The following is a 19,337-nucleotide window of genomic DNA, read 5'->3' as shown; positions in this document are numbered from 1 at the left end:
TTCTCTCACCTTTAGTGCTCTCCCTCCCTCACTGACTGTCCCGCTCCTAAGTGCGGAGTGGCGCTTGGCAGCGGGCGGGACTTACCTTCCGTCTCACTCCTGCGCCGGAAGTTCTGCTGCTCTGGTCTGGACCAGACCAGAGTAGCGGCAGATCATCCCGCGCCGGCGACGAGAGAAGAGGCAGGTAAGTTCCGCTCACTGCCGCCTGCCACTGCGCTACATCTACTGGGGACATATACCTCTGGCTACATCTACTGGGCACATATATACCTCTGGCTACATCTACTGGGCACATATATACCTCTGGCTACATCTACTGGGCACATATACATCTGGCTACATCTACTGGGCACATATACATCTGGCTACATCTACTGGGCACATATAACCCTGGCTACATCTACTGGGCACATATACATCTGGCTACATCTACTGGGCACATATAACCCTGGCTACATCTACTGGGCACATATACATCTGGCTACATCTACTGGGCACATATACCTCTGGCTACATCTACTGGGCACATATACATCTGGCTACATCTACTGGGCACATATACACCCTGGCTACATCTACTGGGCACATATACATCTGGCTACATCTACTGGGCACATATAACCCTGGCTACATCTACTGGGCACATATACCTCTGGCTACATCTACTGGGGACATATACCTCTGGCTACATCTACTGGGCACATATAACCCTGGCTACATCTACTGGGCACATATAACCCTGGCTACATATACTGGGCACATATACCTCTGGCTACATCTACTGGGCACATATACATCTGGCTACATCTACTGGGCACATATAACCCTGGCTACATCTACTGGGCACATATACCCCTGGCTACATATACTGGGCACATATACCCCTGGCTACATATACTGGGCACATATACCTCTGGCTACATCTACTGGGGACATATACCTCTGGCTACATCTACTGGGCACATATAACCCTGGCTACATCTACTGGGCACATATAACCCTGGCTACATCTACTGGGCACATATAACCCTGGCTACATCTACTGGGCACATATAACCCTGGCTACATCTACTGGGCACATATAACCCTGGCTACATCTACTGGGCACATATAACCCTGGCTACATCTACTGGGCACATATACATCTGGCTACATCTACTGGGCACATATACATCTGGCTACATCTACTGGGCACATATACCCCCTGGCTACATCTACTGGGCACATATACCTCTGGCTACATCTACTGGGCACATATACCTCTGGCTACATCTACTGGGGACATATACCTTTGGCTACATCTACTGGGCACATATAACCCTGGCTACATCTACTGGGCACATATACATCTGGCTACATCTACTGGGCACATATACATCTGGCTACATCTACTGGGCACATATACCCCTGGCTACATCTACTGGGCACATATACCTCTGGCTACATCTACTGGGCACATATACATCTGGCTACATCTACTGGGCACATATACCCCCTGGCTACATCTACTGGGCACATATACCTCTGGCTACATCTACTGGGCACATATACCTCTGGCTACATCTACTGGGGACATATACCTTTGGCTACATCTACTGGGCACATATAACCCTGGCTACATCTACTGGGCACATATAACCCTGGCTACATCTACTGGGCACATATAACCCTGGCTAAATACTGGGCACATATACCCCTGCCTACATATATTGGGGACATATACCTCTGGCTACATATACTGGGCACATATATCTGCTGGCTACATATACTGAGGACACTGGCTGTTTGCCATTATGTGCATTTACTTGTGAAAAGCTGTCTGTCATTACGTGCATTTACTGGTGAAAGGCGGTCTCTTATGTGCATTTACTGGTGAAAAGTTGTCTCTCATTACGTGCATTTACTGGTGAAAAGCTGTCTCTCATTACGTGCATTCACTGGTGAAAAGCTGTCTGTCATTACGTGCATTTACTGGTGAAAGGCGGTCTCTTATGTGCATTTACTGGTGTAACGCTGTCTCTCATTATGTGTATTTACTTGCCATGCCCACTTTAGTCGCCGCAAATTTCCTCGAACATGTTGCCCCCTACCCATTTGACTGCCCCCTCATATGTGCCAGTCTAGAACCGGCCCTGTACCCCTGCCTACATATACTGGGCACATATACCCCTGGCTACCTGTTCTGGGGACATCTCTCCCCCTGGCTACCTGTTCTGGTGACATCTATACCCCTGGCCACCTATTCTGGGGACACCTATAGACCTGAGGCTACCTATTTTTGTGGAACTACTTCTGTCAGATTGAATGTATTTTGGGGAACTGCTGCCAGATTATGTGTATGTTGGGGGAATCGCTGCTGCCAGATTACATCTATTTTTTGGGAACCACTGCCATATTATCTGTATTTTGGAAGAACCTCTGCCAGATTACGTGGATTTTTGGTGAAATGCTGTAAGATTACATGTATTTTGGGGGAAGGGGGGGAAACACTATGGCAGAGCTCAAACTTCCCTGGCAGACCTTTCACAGCAATATTAAAATCATGTATATTTGGCTCCGCCCATGACCACGCCCACATTCTGTGGGGCGCAGGGGGTTTTGTTAGTAAAAAAAAATCTTTTGTCAGTAAATTTTTAGGTATTTGTCAGTAAAAAATAACGTGAAAGGTTGGCAACACTGGTCCTAAAGGACAAATAAGCAAGAAAGAGGGACGGGGTCCCCAAAGAGGGACAGTTTGGAGCTATGCATTCTATACTCGGGCACCACTGATGCCCTGTAGAGGCAGCTTCTGCTGTGCTGGTACAAGATACACTGTGCTGTGGGCTGCTCAGTGTAATAATTGCACTGGGCCCCATTGCCTCTGCATTTACGTCACTGCCACGGATAAACGGCACAGCGTGTTAATAACGGTTTTGGATACAGAAATTACAGGAAAAGCTACGAGCACTGCGGCCGCCAATCTGCTCCCAATTACAAGCACAAGGCTTGAGCTCCAAACCGCTATTCATTCAATGACGTGACCCTGAATCAGGCTATCTGGATGTTAAGCACGCCCCCTGGAAACGCCGAGGAGGCGGGCCCACCCTTAGCATCTTACGGGCACGAGCTTCCCGTAAGCTTATCTCTGCACCTCCTCTCCGGCGCGCTTCTTCCACCGGCTCAGTGCGCGTGCTCGTGCGGGCTCAGAGTGCGAGTTGTGGTCGGGGGCGCGCCGGGCCGGAGGAGGCATCTTCTGATAACCCGGTCACATTTTATCCAAGGCACAGCGGCCCAGGGGTCTCTCCGCTTTTCGTGCGGACCGGGCGGTGCCCCCTGCTCAGTGGGTGAAGATGCCTGCCGTGTCCAAGGGAGATGGCATGCGGGGCCTGGCCGTGTTCATCTCGGATATCAGGAACTGTGAGTATGCGAGAGCCATCACTTGCTGCTAGCAGGGCACTAGCGAGTGTAAGAGGGCAGCCTGCAGGGGGCGTGCTATATGTCACAGGCTGGATCTGCCCTCTGCCTCGGCTATTGCTTGTCTGGGATGTGTGTACATTGCTCTGGTATACCCACAATGAATTACGGCGGACCAATGGAACGTATATGGCACAGCAGAGCTTCAGCAGCGCTGTATTTATTTATTTATTTATTTATTTATACCACGGCTGCAGGAATAATAACATTGTGGATATGGGAACCTGATCAGTCCTCCATCAGTAGGCCTGCAAGGGTCACCTCTGCAAGCTTCAGGTTAGCCTACTGACTACAGCTGCTCAGGAAAATTTGTAATACCAGCATTTGCAACCAGCTATCAATCAGTACTTGGTGAAGGCAGTACATGGTGATAAATTGTTGCTCAGTCTGCTGCGAATGCCTGATAGTAGCACTGACAGATCTGCTAGTGGCATGGCTCTTTAGAATGAACCGCCATGTCTGAGCGGAGCCCATATGTGCCCATTCAGTGTTAGATTCCTTTATGCCTGGTGCGTCCCATGCAATTCCTCATCAGATCGACAAGTTGAAGAAATCATTTCCAACAGGTCCAATCAGGCTAAAGATTGATTGTGTGTAGAAGTGATCAGAAAATCGATCAGAAACCTGATCGGTCTGGACCCCTCAAAAAACAATAAATTAGATCTGACGAGAAATTACATGGTGTGTAGCAGGCATAAGGATACCAACAGAGGTGATCTGAAAAAATGGTTAGTATTCTTCTGGGCGTTAATTGAATAATTTTTTTTGTCCTTGATTTGAAAATGCGTGATTTCTTTAAAAATGGTAAAGCAAAATTAAAAAACAAAGCATGACCAAAGATTTAAAAGTCAGAGGATTTTTTGTTTATTTATCAAATCCTACAAGAACTGGAATTTAATGATCCTAAAGCTGAACATGCTCCTTAGAATTCAGAAAGCTATCGATTAAAGGCTAGTATACACTTCCAAATATAATTTGTCAGTCGCTGACCAATCTTACCATCTCCATGTAGGGCAGTGCTGTCCAACTGGCGGCCCGCGGGCCGCATCCGGCCCGCCAGGCCACCTGCTGCGGCCCGCTCGTCTCCCTGGGATGCAGGCATGGCTTGCGCTATGGGCGCCATGCCTGCTCCCTCTTATTGTGTCCCCGCTGGCCTCTCCGGTGTCCCCGCTGGCCTCTCCTATGTCCCCCTGCTGCCGCTGCCTCTCCTATGTCCCCCCGCTGCCGCTGCCTCACAGATCAGACCTCACAGATCGCGGCGAGTGATGTAAACAGAGGGCGCATGGTACCCGCACGGAGTACGTCACATGCGGAAGTGAATCATTAGTCACTTCCGCATGTGACGTTCTGCCGCGCGGGTGTCATGCGCGCGCTCTGCTTGCTTCAGTCGCCGCGATCTGTGAGGTCTGATCTGTGAGGCAGCAGCGGCATCGCCAGCGGGGACACCGGAGAGGCCAGCGGGGACACAGGAGAGGCCAGCCCCAGAGGTAACGGGCTCGCTACTGGTGGGGGCACCTGTCACTAACTGGGGGGGCTCCTGTCACTATCTAACTGGGGGGGCACCTGTCACTATCTAACTGGGGGGGCACCTGTCACTATCTAACTGGGGGGGCACCTGTCACTATCTAACTGGGGGGGCACCTGTCACTATCTAACTGGGGGGGGGCACCTGTCACTATCTAGCTGGGGGGCACCTGTCACTAAAGGGGCATTCTGCTTATTTATGTGAAATGCTGTCTATTTATGTGCCTCATGACTGCTGAATTTGTCTTGTTGGGGGCCTCATGATTTGTTGGGGGCATCACGATTGCTAAATTTGTCTTGTTGGGGGCCTCAAGATTGCTGAATGTGTCTTGTTGGGGGCCTCATGATTTTTTGGGGGCCTCATGATTGCTAAATTTGTCTTGTTGGGGGCATCATGATTGCTGAATTTGTCTTGTTGGGGGCCTCATGATTTGTTGGGGGCCTCATGATTGCTGAATTTGTCTTGTTGGGGGTCACATGATTGCGAACTGTGAGACTATGGAAAAGCTGAATCGTCATCATGAGACAATAGCATTAAACCTACTTTTTTAGCTTTTTAAAATGGAAAATAAAACTGGGAGGTTCTAAAAAAAAACCCACATTTTTCAGGAGTAGGATGGATGAAATTGTTTATCTTCACAGTTTATTTTCAACTTGGATTTTCCATAATGTTCATGTATGAGTTAAAACGTTTGTATGTAGTTTAAATTGCTGTTGCCACTTTGCGATAAGTGACTTTTGGGTTGCAGTTTGGACACTCGGCCTCCAAAAGGTTCACCACCACTATCCTAATCTAATGTCCCACATTGCTAAGTTCATGTAAATTTGTCTCCACCCGTGGCCACACCCGCATTCTGGTCCATGGCCACACCCATTGTTCGGCCAATGGAACCCTCGTGTTTTCTGGCGCACTACGCGCGCCACACAACTTCACCATTATTTTAAATTGCATTTTGTGAAAAGTGCTGCCAATCTAATTATCCTTTAATTGCATTTTTTCCGGGGGGGGGGGGGGGCAGCGGCTCTAGCAAGAACCTTCGGCCCTCCACCATGGGGTCTGAAAAAAAAAATGGCCCTCCATGCCCATGAAGTTGGACAGCACTGATGTAGGGTATAAGAGCTCGTTCACACGAGAGGCGTTTTGGATTTTGTAAGTGCAGGTGATTTGTTCAAATTGCCCTAAAAGCGCTTAGGGCTGGGGAACACCAGAGCGGTTCTGGAGCGTTTCTAAAAACTGCTTGGGTAATGTATTTCAATGGGCTGGTGCACACCAGAGCGGTTTGTTTTTTCCACAAACGCAAACTCGCGGGCTGCAGCATTTTTTAGATTTCTGAGGCGTTTCTGCCTTAATGTTAAAATATAGGAAAGTGGAAAACCGCTCTCAAAACCGCTAGATCAGAGAGGTTTTCCAAGCGTTGTTTTTACAAAAGCTGTTCAGTATCTGCTTTACTATAACAATATATGAAATCTGCTACACAAAAAGCTCCAAAAACTCTAGGCATGTTTAGAAAATCTCTCTAAACATGCCTGGAATCGCTCTGAAAATCTGCTTCAAAAACCTCAAGCGTTTTGCGGATCTGCTAGAACAGGGGTCCCCAAACTTTTCCGGCCCGGGGACCACTTTCTGACCAAATTTCTCTCCGACAACGTTGTGCGCATCGGGTTACCGGGGGGGGGCATAGCTAGCATAGTTGCCCCAGTATAGGGAGTTTAGTTGCCCCAGTATGGCTAGTACAGTTACCCCAGTATACCTAGTATAGTGCCCAGTAAGGCTAATATAGTGCCCAGTATAGGTAGGTAGTGCCCCAGTATATCTAGTATAGTGCCCCAGTATGGCTAGTATAGTGCCCCAGTATGGCTAGTGTGCTCCAGTATAGCTAGTATAGTGCCCCAGTATAGCTAGTATAGTGCCCCAGTATAGCTAGTATAGTGCCCCAGTATAGCTAGTATAGTGCCCCAATATAGCTAGTATAGTGCCCCAATATAGCTAGTATAGTGCTCCAATATAGCTAGTATAGTGCCCCAATATAGCTAGTATAGTGCCCCAATATAGCTAGTATAGTGCCCAGTATGGCTAGTATAGTGCCCCAGTATAGCGCCCCAGTATAGCTAGTATAGTGCCCCAGTATAGCTAGTATAGTGCCCCAATGTAGCTAGTATAGTGCTCCAGTATAGCTAGTATAGTGCCCCAGTATAGCTAGTATAGTGCCCCAGTATAGCTAGTATAGTGCCCCAGTATAGCTAGTATAGTGCCCCAATATAGCTAGTATAGTGCCCCAATATAGCTAGTATAGTGCCCCAATATAGCTAGTATAGTGCCCCAATATAGCTAGTATAGTGCCCCAATGTAGCTAGTATAGTGCCCCAATGTAGCTAGTATAGTGCCCCAATGTAGCTAGTATAGTGCCCCAATATAGCTAGTATAGTGCCCCAATATAGCTAGTATAGTGCCCCAATATAGCTAGTATAGTGCCCCAGTATAGCTAGTATGCCCCAGTATAGCTAGTATAGTGCCCCAGTATAGCTAGTATAGTGCCCCAGTATAGCTAGTGTGCCCCAGTATAGCTAGTGTGCCCCAATATAGCTAGTATAGTGCACCAGTATAGCTAGTATAGTGCCCCAATATAGCTAGTATAGTGCCCCAGTACAGCCAGTATAGTGCCCCAGTATAGCTAGTATGCCCCAGTATAGCTAGTATAGTGACCCAGTATAGCTAGTATAGTGCCCCAGTATAGCTAGTATAGTGCCCCAAAATAGCTAGTATAGTGCCCCAAAATAGCTAGTATAGTGCCCCAAAATAGCTAGTATAGTGCCCCAGAATAGCTAGTATAGTGCCCCAGTATAGCTGGTATAGTGCCCCAGTATAGCTGGTATAGTGCCCCAGTATAGCTGGTATAGTGCCCCAGTATAGCTGGTATAGTGCCCCAGTATAGCTGGTATAGTGCCCCAGTATAGCTGGTATAGTGCCCCAGTATAGCTGGTATAGTGCCCCAGTATAGCTGGTATAGTGCCCCAGTATAGCTGGTATAGTGCCCCAGTATAGCTGGTATAGTGCCCCAGTATAGCTGGTATAGTGCCCCAGCAGTGTTCTCCCCAGGATCAATCAAGTGGGCGGGCCGCCCGGGGAAAATCAATTACCGCCCGGCTGGCTTTGTTCCCAGCTGCCATCACCACGTGGCCGGCTATCACTGCAAAAACCCTAGCAAAAACCAGCACTGTGAATCTGCACAGAGCAGCGCTGCAGAGTAGCAAAGTAGTCGTTACCCGTAGCGTAGCGTGTCCGTCCCTTTCCTGCATATACAAGCTCCATTAGCAGAGTGAACGGCGGAAGCTTTCACTCACCGCTCCTCGCCGTTCGGGTTCCCCTGCTTGCCTGTCACCGGCTCATATCTATGATGCCCTCTAGTGGCGAGGCGCCACTGCATAGCGTCATAGATGTGACAGGCAAAGCAGGGGAACCCAAACGGCAAGGAGCGGTGGAGTGAAAGCGTCCACTCTGCTAATGGAGCCTGTATATGCAGGAGGGTGACGGACAAGCTGCTGGTATTGACTAATTTGCTACTCTACTCTGCCGGGGGATGTTTGAAAACTCGGGGGGGAGGACGAGGAGAGGGGGCGGGACATCTAACACATCAGCTCACTGAGCTGAGATTCTGTCCGCAGGTGAACCCGAACGGCGAGGAACGGCACATCACTTGTGTCTAATGGATTTTTTTCCAGAAAATGTAGATGTAAAGTATACAGTTGAAAGATCTTTGCTTAGCTTCAGAATTTGTTTTTTACACTGTCTTTGTCTTATGAACATTTGCCTTCTCTTTATATAGCTATACAATTGGAGATCCCAGTGAGTTATACAGTATATATTTACAGCACAGTAGTCATCTGGTGTAAATAGGAGGAGGAGAACCAGTCAAATATTACTCGGGATAGTTTTAGTTTCTCTCAATGGTCTTTGAGGTGGAGAATCAAACCACGTCTCATTACTTGTCCTTTATGTTATGACTGACATTTCAGGTTTTTTTAGTTTAGTTTAAAGAAACTGATCTGACAGTTCAATTGAACTTGCATTGTTATAAAAAAAAATCTGTTAATTAATCCACTTGCTGTATGTTCAGTTATACTAAATTATAATGCATACAAACTGCACAATGTTAGCAATATTGCTTTTCTTACTCAAATGCTGCTCAATGGAATGGTGTTACAGCAGAGATGTTTGATCTCTGCAGTGCTCATATATTACTGTATTAAGTGAATTTACCTGCAGAACTTTAAATTAGAGCCCATGGTTATGTTACAAACTGTGCCTCAGTGGAGCTCACAATCTAATGTTCCAGTCTGATATCTCTACCACAATCTAGGTGAAGAAACCAATTACCATATTAGCATGTTTTGGCATGTGGTGGTAAACAGAAGTGACCCAAGGAAACATGGGTAGCACATACTTGGGCTGTATTGTCTCTATGGTGATGAGACTCTGGATTCGTGTATTTTTTGGAAGTGCTTGATCCCTTTTGGGGATTATGCAGTGTTCTCCCCAGGATCAATCAAGTTTGGCGGGCAGCCCGGGTAAAATCAATTACCGCCTGGCTGACTGTGTTCCCAGCTGCCATCACCGTGTAGCCGGCTAGCGCGCGCTGCTTCCGAATCTGCACAGCGCTTCCCGGCGAGCTTGTGCAGTCATTGGCTCTGCGGTAGTAAGAGGCGGGACCAGCGCCCGAGGCTAAGCCGACAGTCTGCAGAGGAACGCATAAAGGCTGTCATCGTGCACAGACACTACCGTCAAGCCTGTAAGTATCTGCCGCCTACCCCCCTAATGTGCAATGTGCCCCCTGCCCCTATACTTTACCTGTCCACTGCTAGCTCCGGGATGCGTCCTTCATCCATACACATGCCCTACATAGTTGCCATCGTACACGTGGGCGCATGTGTGGGACATAATTAGTGCATATTTAATTTTCCACACCGCCAAATTTCCCCGTGCTGCCCCACCCGGCTACTTTTTCATGCCACCCGGCTGGAAAAAAATCCTGGGGAGAACACTGCCCAGTATAGCTGGTATAGTGCCCCAGTATAGCTGGTATAGTGCCCCAGTATAGCTGGTATAGTGCCCCAGTATAGCTGGTATAGTGCCCCAGTATAGCTGGTATAGTGCCCCAGTATAGCTGGTATAGTGCCCCAGTATAGCTGGTATAGTGCCCCAGTATAGCTGGTATAGTGCCCCAGTATAGCTGGTATAGTGCCCCAGTATAGCTGGTATAGTGCCCCAGTATAGCTGGTATAGTGCCCCAGTATAGCTGGTATAGTGCCCCAGTATAGCTGGTATAGTGCCCCAGTATAGCTGGTATAGTGCCCCAGTATAGCTGGTATAGTGCCCCAGTATAGCTGGTATAGTGCCCCAGTATAGCTGGTATAGTGCCCCAGTATAGCTGGTATAGTGCCCCAGTATAGCTGGTATAGTGCCCCAGTATAGCTGGTATAGTGCCCCAGTATAGCTGGTATAGTGCCCCAGTATAGCTGGTATAGTGCCCCAGTATAGCTGGTATAGTGCCCCAGTATAGCTGGTATAGTGCCCCAGTATAGCTGGTATAGTGCCCCAGTATAGCTGGTATAGTGCCCCAGTATAGCTGGTATAGTGCCCCAGTATAGCTGGTATAGTGCCCCAGTATAGCTGGTATAGTGCCCCAGTATAGCTGGTATAGTGCCCCAGTATAGCTGGTATAGTGCCCCAGTATAGCTGGTATAGTGCCCCAGTATAGCTGGTATAGTGCCCCAGTATAGCTGGTATAGTGCCCCAGTATAGCTGGTATAGTGCCCCAGTATAGCTGGTATAGTGCCCCAGTATAGCTGGTATAGTGCCCCAGTATAGCTGGTATAGTGCCCCAGTATAGCTGGTATAGTGCCCCAGTATAGCTGGTATAGTGCCCCAGTATAGCTGGTATAGTGCCCCAGTATAGCTGGTATAGTGCCCCAGTATAGCTGGTATAGTGCCCCAGTATAGCTGGTATAGTGCCCCAGTATAGCTGGTATAGTGCCCCAGTATAGCTGGTATAGTGCCCCAGTATAGCTGGTATAGTGCCCCAGTATAGCTGGTATAGTGCCCCAGTATAGCTGGTATAGTGCCCCAGTATAGCTGGTATAGTGCCCCAGTATAGCTGGTATAGTGCCCCAGTATAGCTGGTATAGTGCCCCAGTATAGCTGGTATAGTGCCCCAGTATAGCTGGTATAGTGCCCCAGTATAGCTGGTATAGTGCCCCAGTATAGCTGGTATAGTGCCCCAGTATAGCTGGTATAGTGCCCCAGTATAGCTGGTATAGTGCCCCAGTATAGCTGGTATAGTGCCCCAGTATAGCTGGTATAGTGCCCCAGTATAGCTGGTATAGTGCCCCAGTATAGCTGGTATAGTGCCCCAGTATAGCTGGTATAGTGCCCCAGTATAGCTGGTATAGTGCCCCAGTATAGCTGGTATAGTGCCCCAGTATAGCTGGTATAGTGCCCCAGTATAGCTGGTATAGTGCCCCAGTATAGCTGGTATAGTGCCCCAGTATAGCTGGTATAGTGCCCCAGTATAGCTGGTATAGTGCCCCAGTATAGCTGGTATAGTGCCCCAGTATAGCTGGTATAGTGCCCCAGTATAGCTGGTATAGTGCCCCAGTATAGCTGGTATAGTGCCCCAGTATAGCTGGTATAGTGCCCCAGTATAGCTGGTATAGTGCCCCAGTATAGCTGGTATAGTGCCCCAGTATAGCTGGTATAGTGCCCCAGTATAGCTGGTATAGTGCCCCAGTATAGCTGGTATAGTGCCCCAGTATAGCTGGTATAGTGCCCCAGTATAGCTGGTATAGTGCCCCAGTATAGCTGGTATAGTGCCCCAGTATAGCTGGTATAGTGCCCCAGTATAGCTGGTATAGTGCCCCAGTATAGCTGGTATAGTGCCCCAGTATAGCTGGTATAGTGCCCCAGTATAGCTGGTATAGTGCCCCAGTATAGCTGGTATAGTGCCCCAGTATAGCTGGTATAGTGCCCCAGTATAGCTGGTATAGTGCCCCAGTATAGCTGGTATAGTGCCCCAGTATAGCTGGTATAGTGCCCCAGTATAGCTGGTATAGTGCCCCAGTATAGCTGGTATAGTGCCCCAGTATAGCTGGTATAGTGCCCCAGTATAGCTGGTATAGTGCCCCAGTATAGCTGGTATAGTGCCCCAGTATAGCTGGTATAGTGCCCCAGTATAGCTGGTATAGTGCCCCAGTATAGCTGGTATAGTGCCCCAGTATAGCTGGTATAGTGCCCCAGTATAGCTGGTATAGTGCCCCAGTATAGCTGGTATAGTGCCCCAGTATAGCCGGTATAGTGCCCCAGTATAGCCGGTATAGTGCCCCAGTATAGCCGGTATAGTGCCCCAGTATAGCCGGTATAGTGCCCCAGTATAGCCGGTATAGTGCCCCAGTATAGCCGGTATAGTGCCCCAGTATAGCCGGTATAGTGCCCCAGTATAGCCGGTATAGTGCCCCAGTATAGCCGGTATAGTGCCCCAGTATAGCCGGTATAGTGCCCCAGTATAGCCGGTATAGTGCCCCAGTATAGCCGGTATAGTGCCCCAGTACAGCCGGTATAGTGCCCCCGTACAGCCGGTATAGTGCCCAAATATAGCTAACATTGTGCCCCAGTATAGTAGCCCCCGCCCACACCCCTCCTCCCGCGGCCGCCGCTGCAATTACCTTTGCCGGCGGTCTCTTTACATCCCCCCCCCTCTCTCTCTCTCTCTCTCTCTCTCTCTCTCTCTCTCTCACCGGAGTGTGAGTCACAGCAGCGCGCCCCGCGGCTGCTGTGATGGAGACGGAAGAAGCAGGAAAGAGAGAGCGGTTCCCATAGTAACGGCGCGCCGCTACAGGAAGCCACTCTGTCTCTCCTGCTTCCTCCCTCTCTATCACCGCAGCCGCAGGGCGCGCTGCTGTGACTCAAACTCCGGCGAGAGAGAGAAGGGGAATATAAGAGACCAAGCTGCCGCCACATGTAACAGCAGCGGCGAAGGGGGACGGGCGGAGGGGGCAGGCAAGAGGACAGTCCCGCGGCCCAACTGAAAACGTCCTGCGGACCACCAGTGGGCCGCGGACCACAGGTTGGGGATCCCTGTGCTAGAGGATTTTGGTGTGCACTGGCCCTTACACTATGCTTTCCCATGAGATACTTCTCATTGGGGCATTCCGTTTGCTTGCCGCTGACAAAAGCTCTTCATGTACCATTTTATGGAAGGTATAGGGAAATCGCAAAGCGCTTGAAAAAGCGCTTTGTATAGCGATTTCCCCAGCGCTTTAATGAATAAATACATTGTAATTATTCATTCCCAGGGGCAAAGTAACTGACGTCAGTCAGGAAGTGATTTAAATAATTGCTCTGCTAAGCGCCTACAAAAGCACTTAAAACATGCAGAGCGATTTGAAAAAAAAATAATCGTTCAGCGTGGGCGAGAGCATGAGCACGGCACAATGTGAACGAGGCCTAAGGGTTTAACTACACAATCTGCTTATAGTATTCAATATCTGTTGATCCTCATACTACATGGTGTTGTTAAAATTGGTCAGTGATTGGCCAATCATAATTGTAAGTGTGTGCCAGGCTTCAGTCATGCTATGAGTACCTTTTTGGAATGTGATTAACCCCATGCAAAGTTCTGGCGCAGTGGCAGGATTCAGTCACTAATTCATCTTTCAATTTTGACCAGCAACATGCAGAGGCAGGGCTTAAACACACACACACTAGCAGCATGAAATAAATGTTTACACTACATGCGATTTCGTGGTTATTTTATATTCAATTCTGGTTTTGATGTATTTTTTTTAAAAGTCCTGCATGCTCTGGTTTTTCCACATTTCTCTTTTTGTGTTGCTAGCATCCAGCGAAAATCGGATAGTATTGCAATTTGCTGTTTAAAAGAAGACTCGCTGCGATTTTAAAAAATCATGACAATTTTCTCATTCAAGTGAATGGAAACGCTGCATGTTGGTTTGAGCCCTTAGTGTTGTCAAGATAAAGTGGATATGAGTGGCACTCCCTTCGCTAACCTGGAGCAGTGTAGGTATATATGGGCAAAAAAAACCACCATTCTCACCGGGTCATCGACGCTTCCTGCTGTTGGGACGTGTGCACATCGGGATAGAAGAAGAAAGCCATCAGTACATCCAATACACAGAAAAAGAACAGAGTCTCCGGGCACCTTCCGTCCACTCGTTTTTATTGCAGTGTACAAATCGTGCGTCTACATTGCAGCCATACGACTGTTCCTCAAGTGGTGATGTGGTGGAGGTGGGGGGGCACCGAGCACCAGTTGGAGCCTGCGACGGCCGTTTCGCGTCTCAGTGGACGCTTGGTCACGCTATGCTCCAATGTAAGGCGAGATGCGGCTTTCCGGTATATCGCGGGAATATGTCCCGCCCCTTCCGGTTGTCGCACTCGCTATTGGTGGATAAAGATCAAGTGGGATATTCTGGCCAACAGGGGACCGCCTCCTCCGTGTCAGGACTACCATGCCCACAAGGCTGTGCGGCCTAAAGAGCACAGAGGGGCTTGTGCGCTTTCGCTGCATTTCATTGGCTACCAAGCAATCTGTATAGCCAACCCTCCCCAAATTACACCGCCTCCAAATCGGCTGCATATATTTTAGCAACACTGTCTAAGCTGTCTGGGCTTCATAAAGGCGGGGGGAGAAAAAGTAAAAAAACTTTGATGAAAGCTTCCCCTCTAATCCTCTCTGTCCCGGAGGAGGGTCTCCTTATATGGCATATCCCTAACCATTATGTGATAGTGCAAATGTGATACACCATTTTAAAAGGGATAAAATCCGGGCATTTCAGACCCAGCTGCAGTCAAAACCGCTCTAATGTTACAGTAAATCACCATAAACTTGTAAATATCCTATTGTGTAACTTCAATTTACACGTTTTTAGGACAGCTAGGGGGAGGAGGAAACAATATTGGATCGAGGGGACATAAGTGGGGCACGTTTGATGTCTATAACCTCCATCACACCACCACCCCAGAACGTTTAAAAAGATATCCCAAATCACATATACAAAAAACTGGCAAAGTCTATGGGGTGCCCTCCCATCATGGATGTATCCATTCATGTCACCCATACTGCCGTATCGAATGCGTATTTATGGATCTAACATACATGCCAATTCTATTTTGTCGTTCAGACCAGCTGGTCCCATTGCTTCCGTACGCAATATAATACATGTTTCTTTCCTAAGGAGCAACTTGTCCCTGTCGCCCCCTCTTCTTGGGGCTTCCACTCTGTCTAATACTGCAAATTTCAGTCCAGAACAACTCCCTCCATGTTCATCCTTCATATGTGATACCAATCTAGTGCAGCTCTTCCCAGCTTTAATTGTACTAGCATGTTCCCCAATTCTTATTTTAATCGGTCTTGTTGTTTGTCCGATTATAAAATCTTTTACAGGGGCAAAAAATCACATATACCACATAATCAGTTAAACATGTGTATAACCCTTTCGTATGAAAATCCACTCCTCCCACCGTTATGCATCTTTGTGTAATCATTTTGGGACAATATTTACAAAAACCACACTTAAAGTTCCCTTTAGTAGCGTATCTATTCAACCATGTTGTACGTCTGGGGGATATAAACTCACTCCGGGTCAGCAAATTGGCCAGTGTGGGTGCTCTCCTAAATGCCACCCGTGGGGGTTGTGCAATTTTACTGGATAGCTCTGGATCTTGTCTGATTATCTCCCAATGATTAAAAATACTCTCCCTTATCTTATCAGCCAAAGGGGTATAGTCAAAGGAGAAAACCATCCTCCTATCACTTTCACCCTGCTTAATATTGCCCTGCAACAGTGTTTCTCTGTCCTTCTCAGCAGCCCGACCCCTAGCCCTCACTAACTTCTGTGGGTCATACCCTCTTTTCACAAATCTGTGAGTCAAATCAGTAGCTTGGCTATCGAACGTTGCCTGCAACCGATTGTTCCTTCTCAGGCGAAGATATTGGCCATAAGGGATTGCATCCACTACATGCTTCGGGTGGAAGCTCCCGGCATGAAGGACCGAATTGGTTGCGGTTGGTTTTCGATAGCCTTCGCTTATCAATTTATTGTCAACTATTTTCAACCTCAGATCCAAAAAGACCACCTCGTCACCTATCATCTCCGAGGTGAATTGCATGTTTATGCTGTTGACATTCAAATATCTCACAAAGCTCAGGAACTCGTTATCAGTACCAGACCACACCACCAGGACGTCGTCCACGTACCTGGACCACTGTCTGATGAGACCTCGGAAAGGATTCAAATCCGAGTGCACCGCAGACTCCTCCCATGCCCCCAAGAAGAGGTTAGCAAAGGAGCATGCCACTGGGGTCCCCATAGCAGTCCCCGCCACCTGATGGTACCAGCGCCCGTCAAATAGAAAAGCATTATGTGTCAAAACAAAATGCAAACATTGGCAAATGAATTCAATATACTCATCATCCTTATTGGTGCGTTGCAAATATTTTCTGACGGCCTGCACCCCCAGGTCTTGGGGAATTCTGCTATACAGACTGACCACATCAATCGTGGCCAGCCTGTCTCCTGGGACCCAAGTGGCACGCTCCACATTCTGCAACATCTCCAGAGTATCCCTCAGATAAGAGGGCACCCCTCCAAGTAAGGGGCGCAGGAGATGGTCCAGATACCTGGACAGCCTCTCGGTGAGAGACCCACAGCCAGAGACTATGGGACGTCCCGGCGGTGTGGTCAAAGACTTGTGAATCTTTGGGATATGGTACCACACTGGTCGTCTAGGGTAGCTCGGGATCAGATCTCTTACCAATTTCTTGGAGAGAAATCCCCTCTCCCTCCCTCCCTCCAATAAGACCTTCAACTCACCCTGGAAACGGGGGGTCGGATCACGAGGAAGCGGGCAATAGGTATCTCTATCATTCAATTGCCTTTCAGCTTCCATCTTATACTGTTGAGTCGCCATTATGACCAGATTACCCCCTTTGTCCGCATTCCTTATGACCAACCCCTCATTTCTCCTCAGCCAATCAAGTGCCTTTCTCTCCTGTACACTCAGATTAGGAGTGGCTTGATCATAAATCTGGGCCTTAAGATCTCTCAACACAGCATCAAAGAAATGGTCAATACTGGACCCTGGGGAGACTGGGAAGGGCTGCACCGATTTACAGGCTCTAAAAGTACTGGGATCTCCCAGTTGCAGGTCCCCTGTGTTCGAGACATCAGACCTATCCAGCCGCCCACCTTCCTCCCACAGATCATTTAATATTGCCTCAATCTCCTCATCCGTGGGGTCCCACCGCATTGCTGGGTCAAGACCCACACTGCCGGTGTCCATCCCCTGTGTCATTTGAGGAGGCGGGATTTTAACACCCTCACTAGCCTGGTTGACCATGTAGAGGGAAATAGGGAACCCGAGGTGCCCCAGGTTGTAAACATCTCGGGGGTTACCATTCCAGAAGCATGCATATCCCTCCTTAGTCGAGGGTTAAATTTCTGCCCAACACAGAACTTCGATATAGTAGCATTCACTGTTGTTCTATTTAAATCTACACGCAAGTTGGCTATTTGCCAGAAGTTTGGAGAGTTGGACAAGGAGCTGGAAACGATTCAAGTTCCAAAGCCACCTGACCCCCACGTATGCCCAATGACACAGGCCATAGGTGTTGAGGAACCGGGAGTTCCCCCGGGATTAATCAACCAGGCTAGTGAGGGTGTTAAAATCCCGCCTCCTCAAATGACACAGGGGATGGACACCGGCAGTGTGGGTCTTGACCCAGCAATGCGGTGGGACCCCACGGATGAGGAGATTGAGGCAATATTAAATGATCTGTGGGAGGAAGGTGGGCGGCTGGATAGGTCTGATGTCTCGAACACAGGGGACCTGCAACTGGGAGATCCCAGTACTTTTAGAGCCTGTAAATCGGTGCAGCCCTTCCCAGTCTCCCCAGGGTCCAGTATTGACCATTTCTTTGATGCTGTGTTGAGAGATCTTAAGGCCCAGATTTATGATCAAGCCACTCCTAATCTGAGTGTACAGGAGAGAAAGGCACTTGATTGGCTGAGGAGAAATGAGGGGTTGGTCATAAGGAATGCGGACAAAGGGGGTAATCTGGTCATAATGGCGACTCAACAGTATAAGATGGAAGCTGAAAGGCAATTGAATGATAGAGATACCTATTGCCCGCTTCCTCGTGATCCGACCCCCCGTTTCCAGGGTGAGTTGAAGGTCTTATTGGAGGGAGGGAGGGAGAGGGGATTTCTCTCCAAGAAATTGGTAAGAGATCTGATCCCGAGCTACCCTAGACGACCAGTGTGGTACCATATCCCAAAGATTCACAAGTCTTTGACCACACCGCCGGGACGTCCCATAGTCTCTGGCTGTGGGTCTCTCACCGAGAGGCTGTCCAGGTATCTGGACCATCTCCTGCGCCCCTTACTTGGAGGGGTGCCCTCTTATCTGAGGGATACTCTGGAGGTGTTGCAGAATGTGGAGCGTGCCACTTGGGTCCCAGGAGACAGGCTGGCCACGATTGATGTGGTCAGTCTGTATAGCAGAATTCCCCAAGACCTGGGGGTGCAGGCCGTCAGAAAATATTTGCAACGCACCAATAAGGATGATGAGTATATTGAATTCATTTGCCAATGTTTGCATTTTGTTTTGACACATAATGCTTTTCTATTTGACGGGCGCTGGTACCATCAGGTGGCGGGGACTGCTATGGGGACCCCAGTGGCATGCTCCTTTGCTAACCTCTTCTTGGGGGCATGGGAGGAGTCTGCGGTGCACTCGGATTTGAATCCTTTCCGAGGTCTCATCAGACAGTGGTCCAGGTACGTGGACGACGTCCTGGTGGTGTGGTCTGGTACTGATAACGAGTTCCTGAGCTTTGTGAGATATTTGAATGTCAACAGCATAAACATGCAATTCACCTCGGAGATGATAGGTGACGAGGTGGTCTTTTTGGATCTGAGGTTGAAAATAGTTGACAATAAATTGATAAGCGAAGGCTATCGAAAACCAACCGCAACCAATTCGGTCCTTCATGCCGGGAGCTTCCACCCGAAGCATGTAGTGGATGCAATCCCTTATGGCCAATATCTTCGCCTGAGAAGGAACAATCGGTTGCAGGCAACGTTCGATAGCCAAGCTACTGATTTGACTCACAGATTTGTGAAAAGAGGGTATGACCCACAGAAGTTAGTGAGGGCTAGGGGTCGGGCTGCTGAGAAGGACAGAGAAACACTGTTGCAGGGCAATATTAAGCAGGGTGAAAGTGATAGGAGGATGGTTTTCTCCTTTGACTATACCCCTTTGGCTGATAAGATAAGGGAGAGTATTT

The 19,337-nt window shown here is 48.5% G+C and overlaps 1 protein-coding gene across 4 annotated transcripts in view; it reads left to right on the top strand.

Annotated features, from left to right (window-relative positions):
- The first annotated feature begins 2,987 nt into the window (after nucleotides 1–2,987).
- Nucleotides 2,988–19,337, top strand: part of AP2A2 (adaptor related protein complex 2 subunit alpha 2) — a 159,871-nt gene continuing 143,521 nt past the window's right edge. The window contains exon 1 of one of the 4 annotated variants that reach the window (XM_068260807.1): nucleotides 2,988–3,396. In XM_068260807.1, coding sequence (XP_068116908.1) covers nucleotides 3,330–3,396 — 67 coding nt within the window. In that variant the 5' untranslated portion in view covers nucleotides 2,988–3,329. The remainder of the gene's footprint in view (nucleotides 3,397–19,337) is intronic. The other 3 variants (XM_068260808.1, XM_068260809.1, XM_068260810.1) reach the window with 3 other exon arrangements.

Source organism: Hyperolius riggenbachi, chromosome 11 (assembly GCF_040937935.1).
Source record: "Hyperolius riggenbachi isolate aHypRig1 chromosome 11, aHypRig1.pri, whole genome shotgun sequence".
NCBI lineage: Eukaryota > Metazoa > Chordata > Amphibia > Anura > Hyperoliidae > Hyperolius > Hyperolius riggenbachi.
This window is presented reverse-complemented; position numbering and strand designations above follow the sequence as displayed.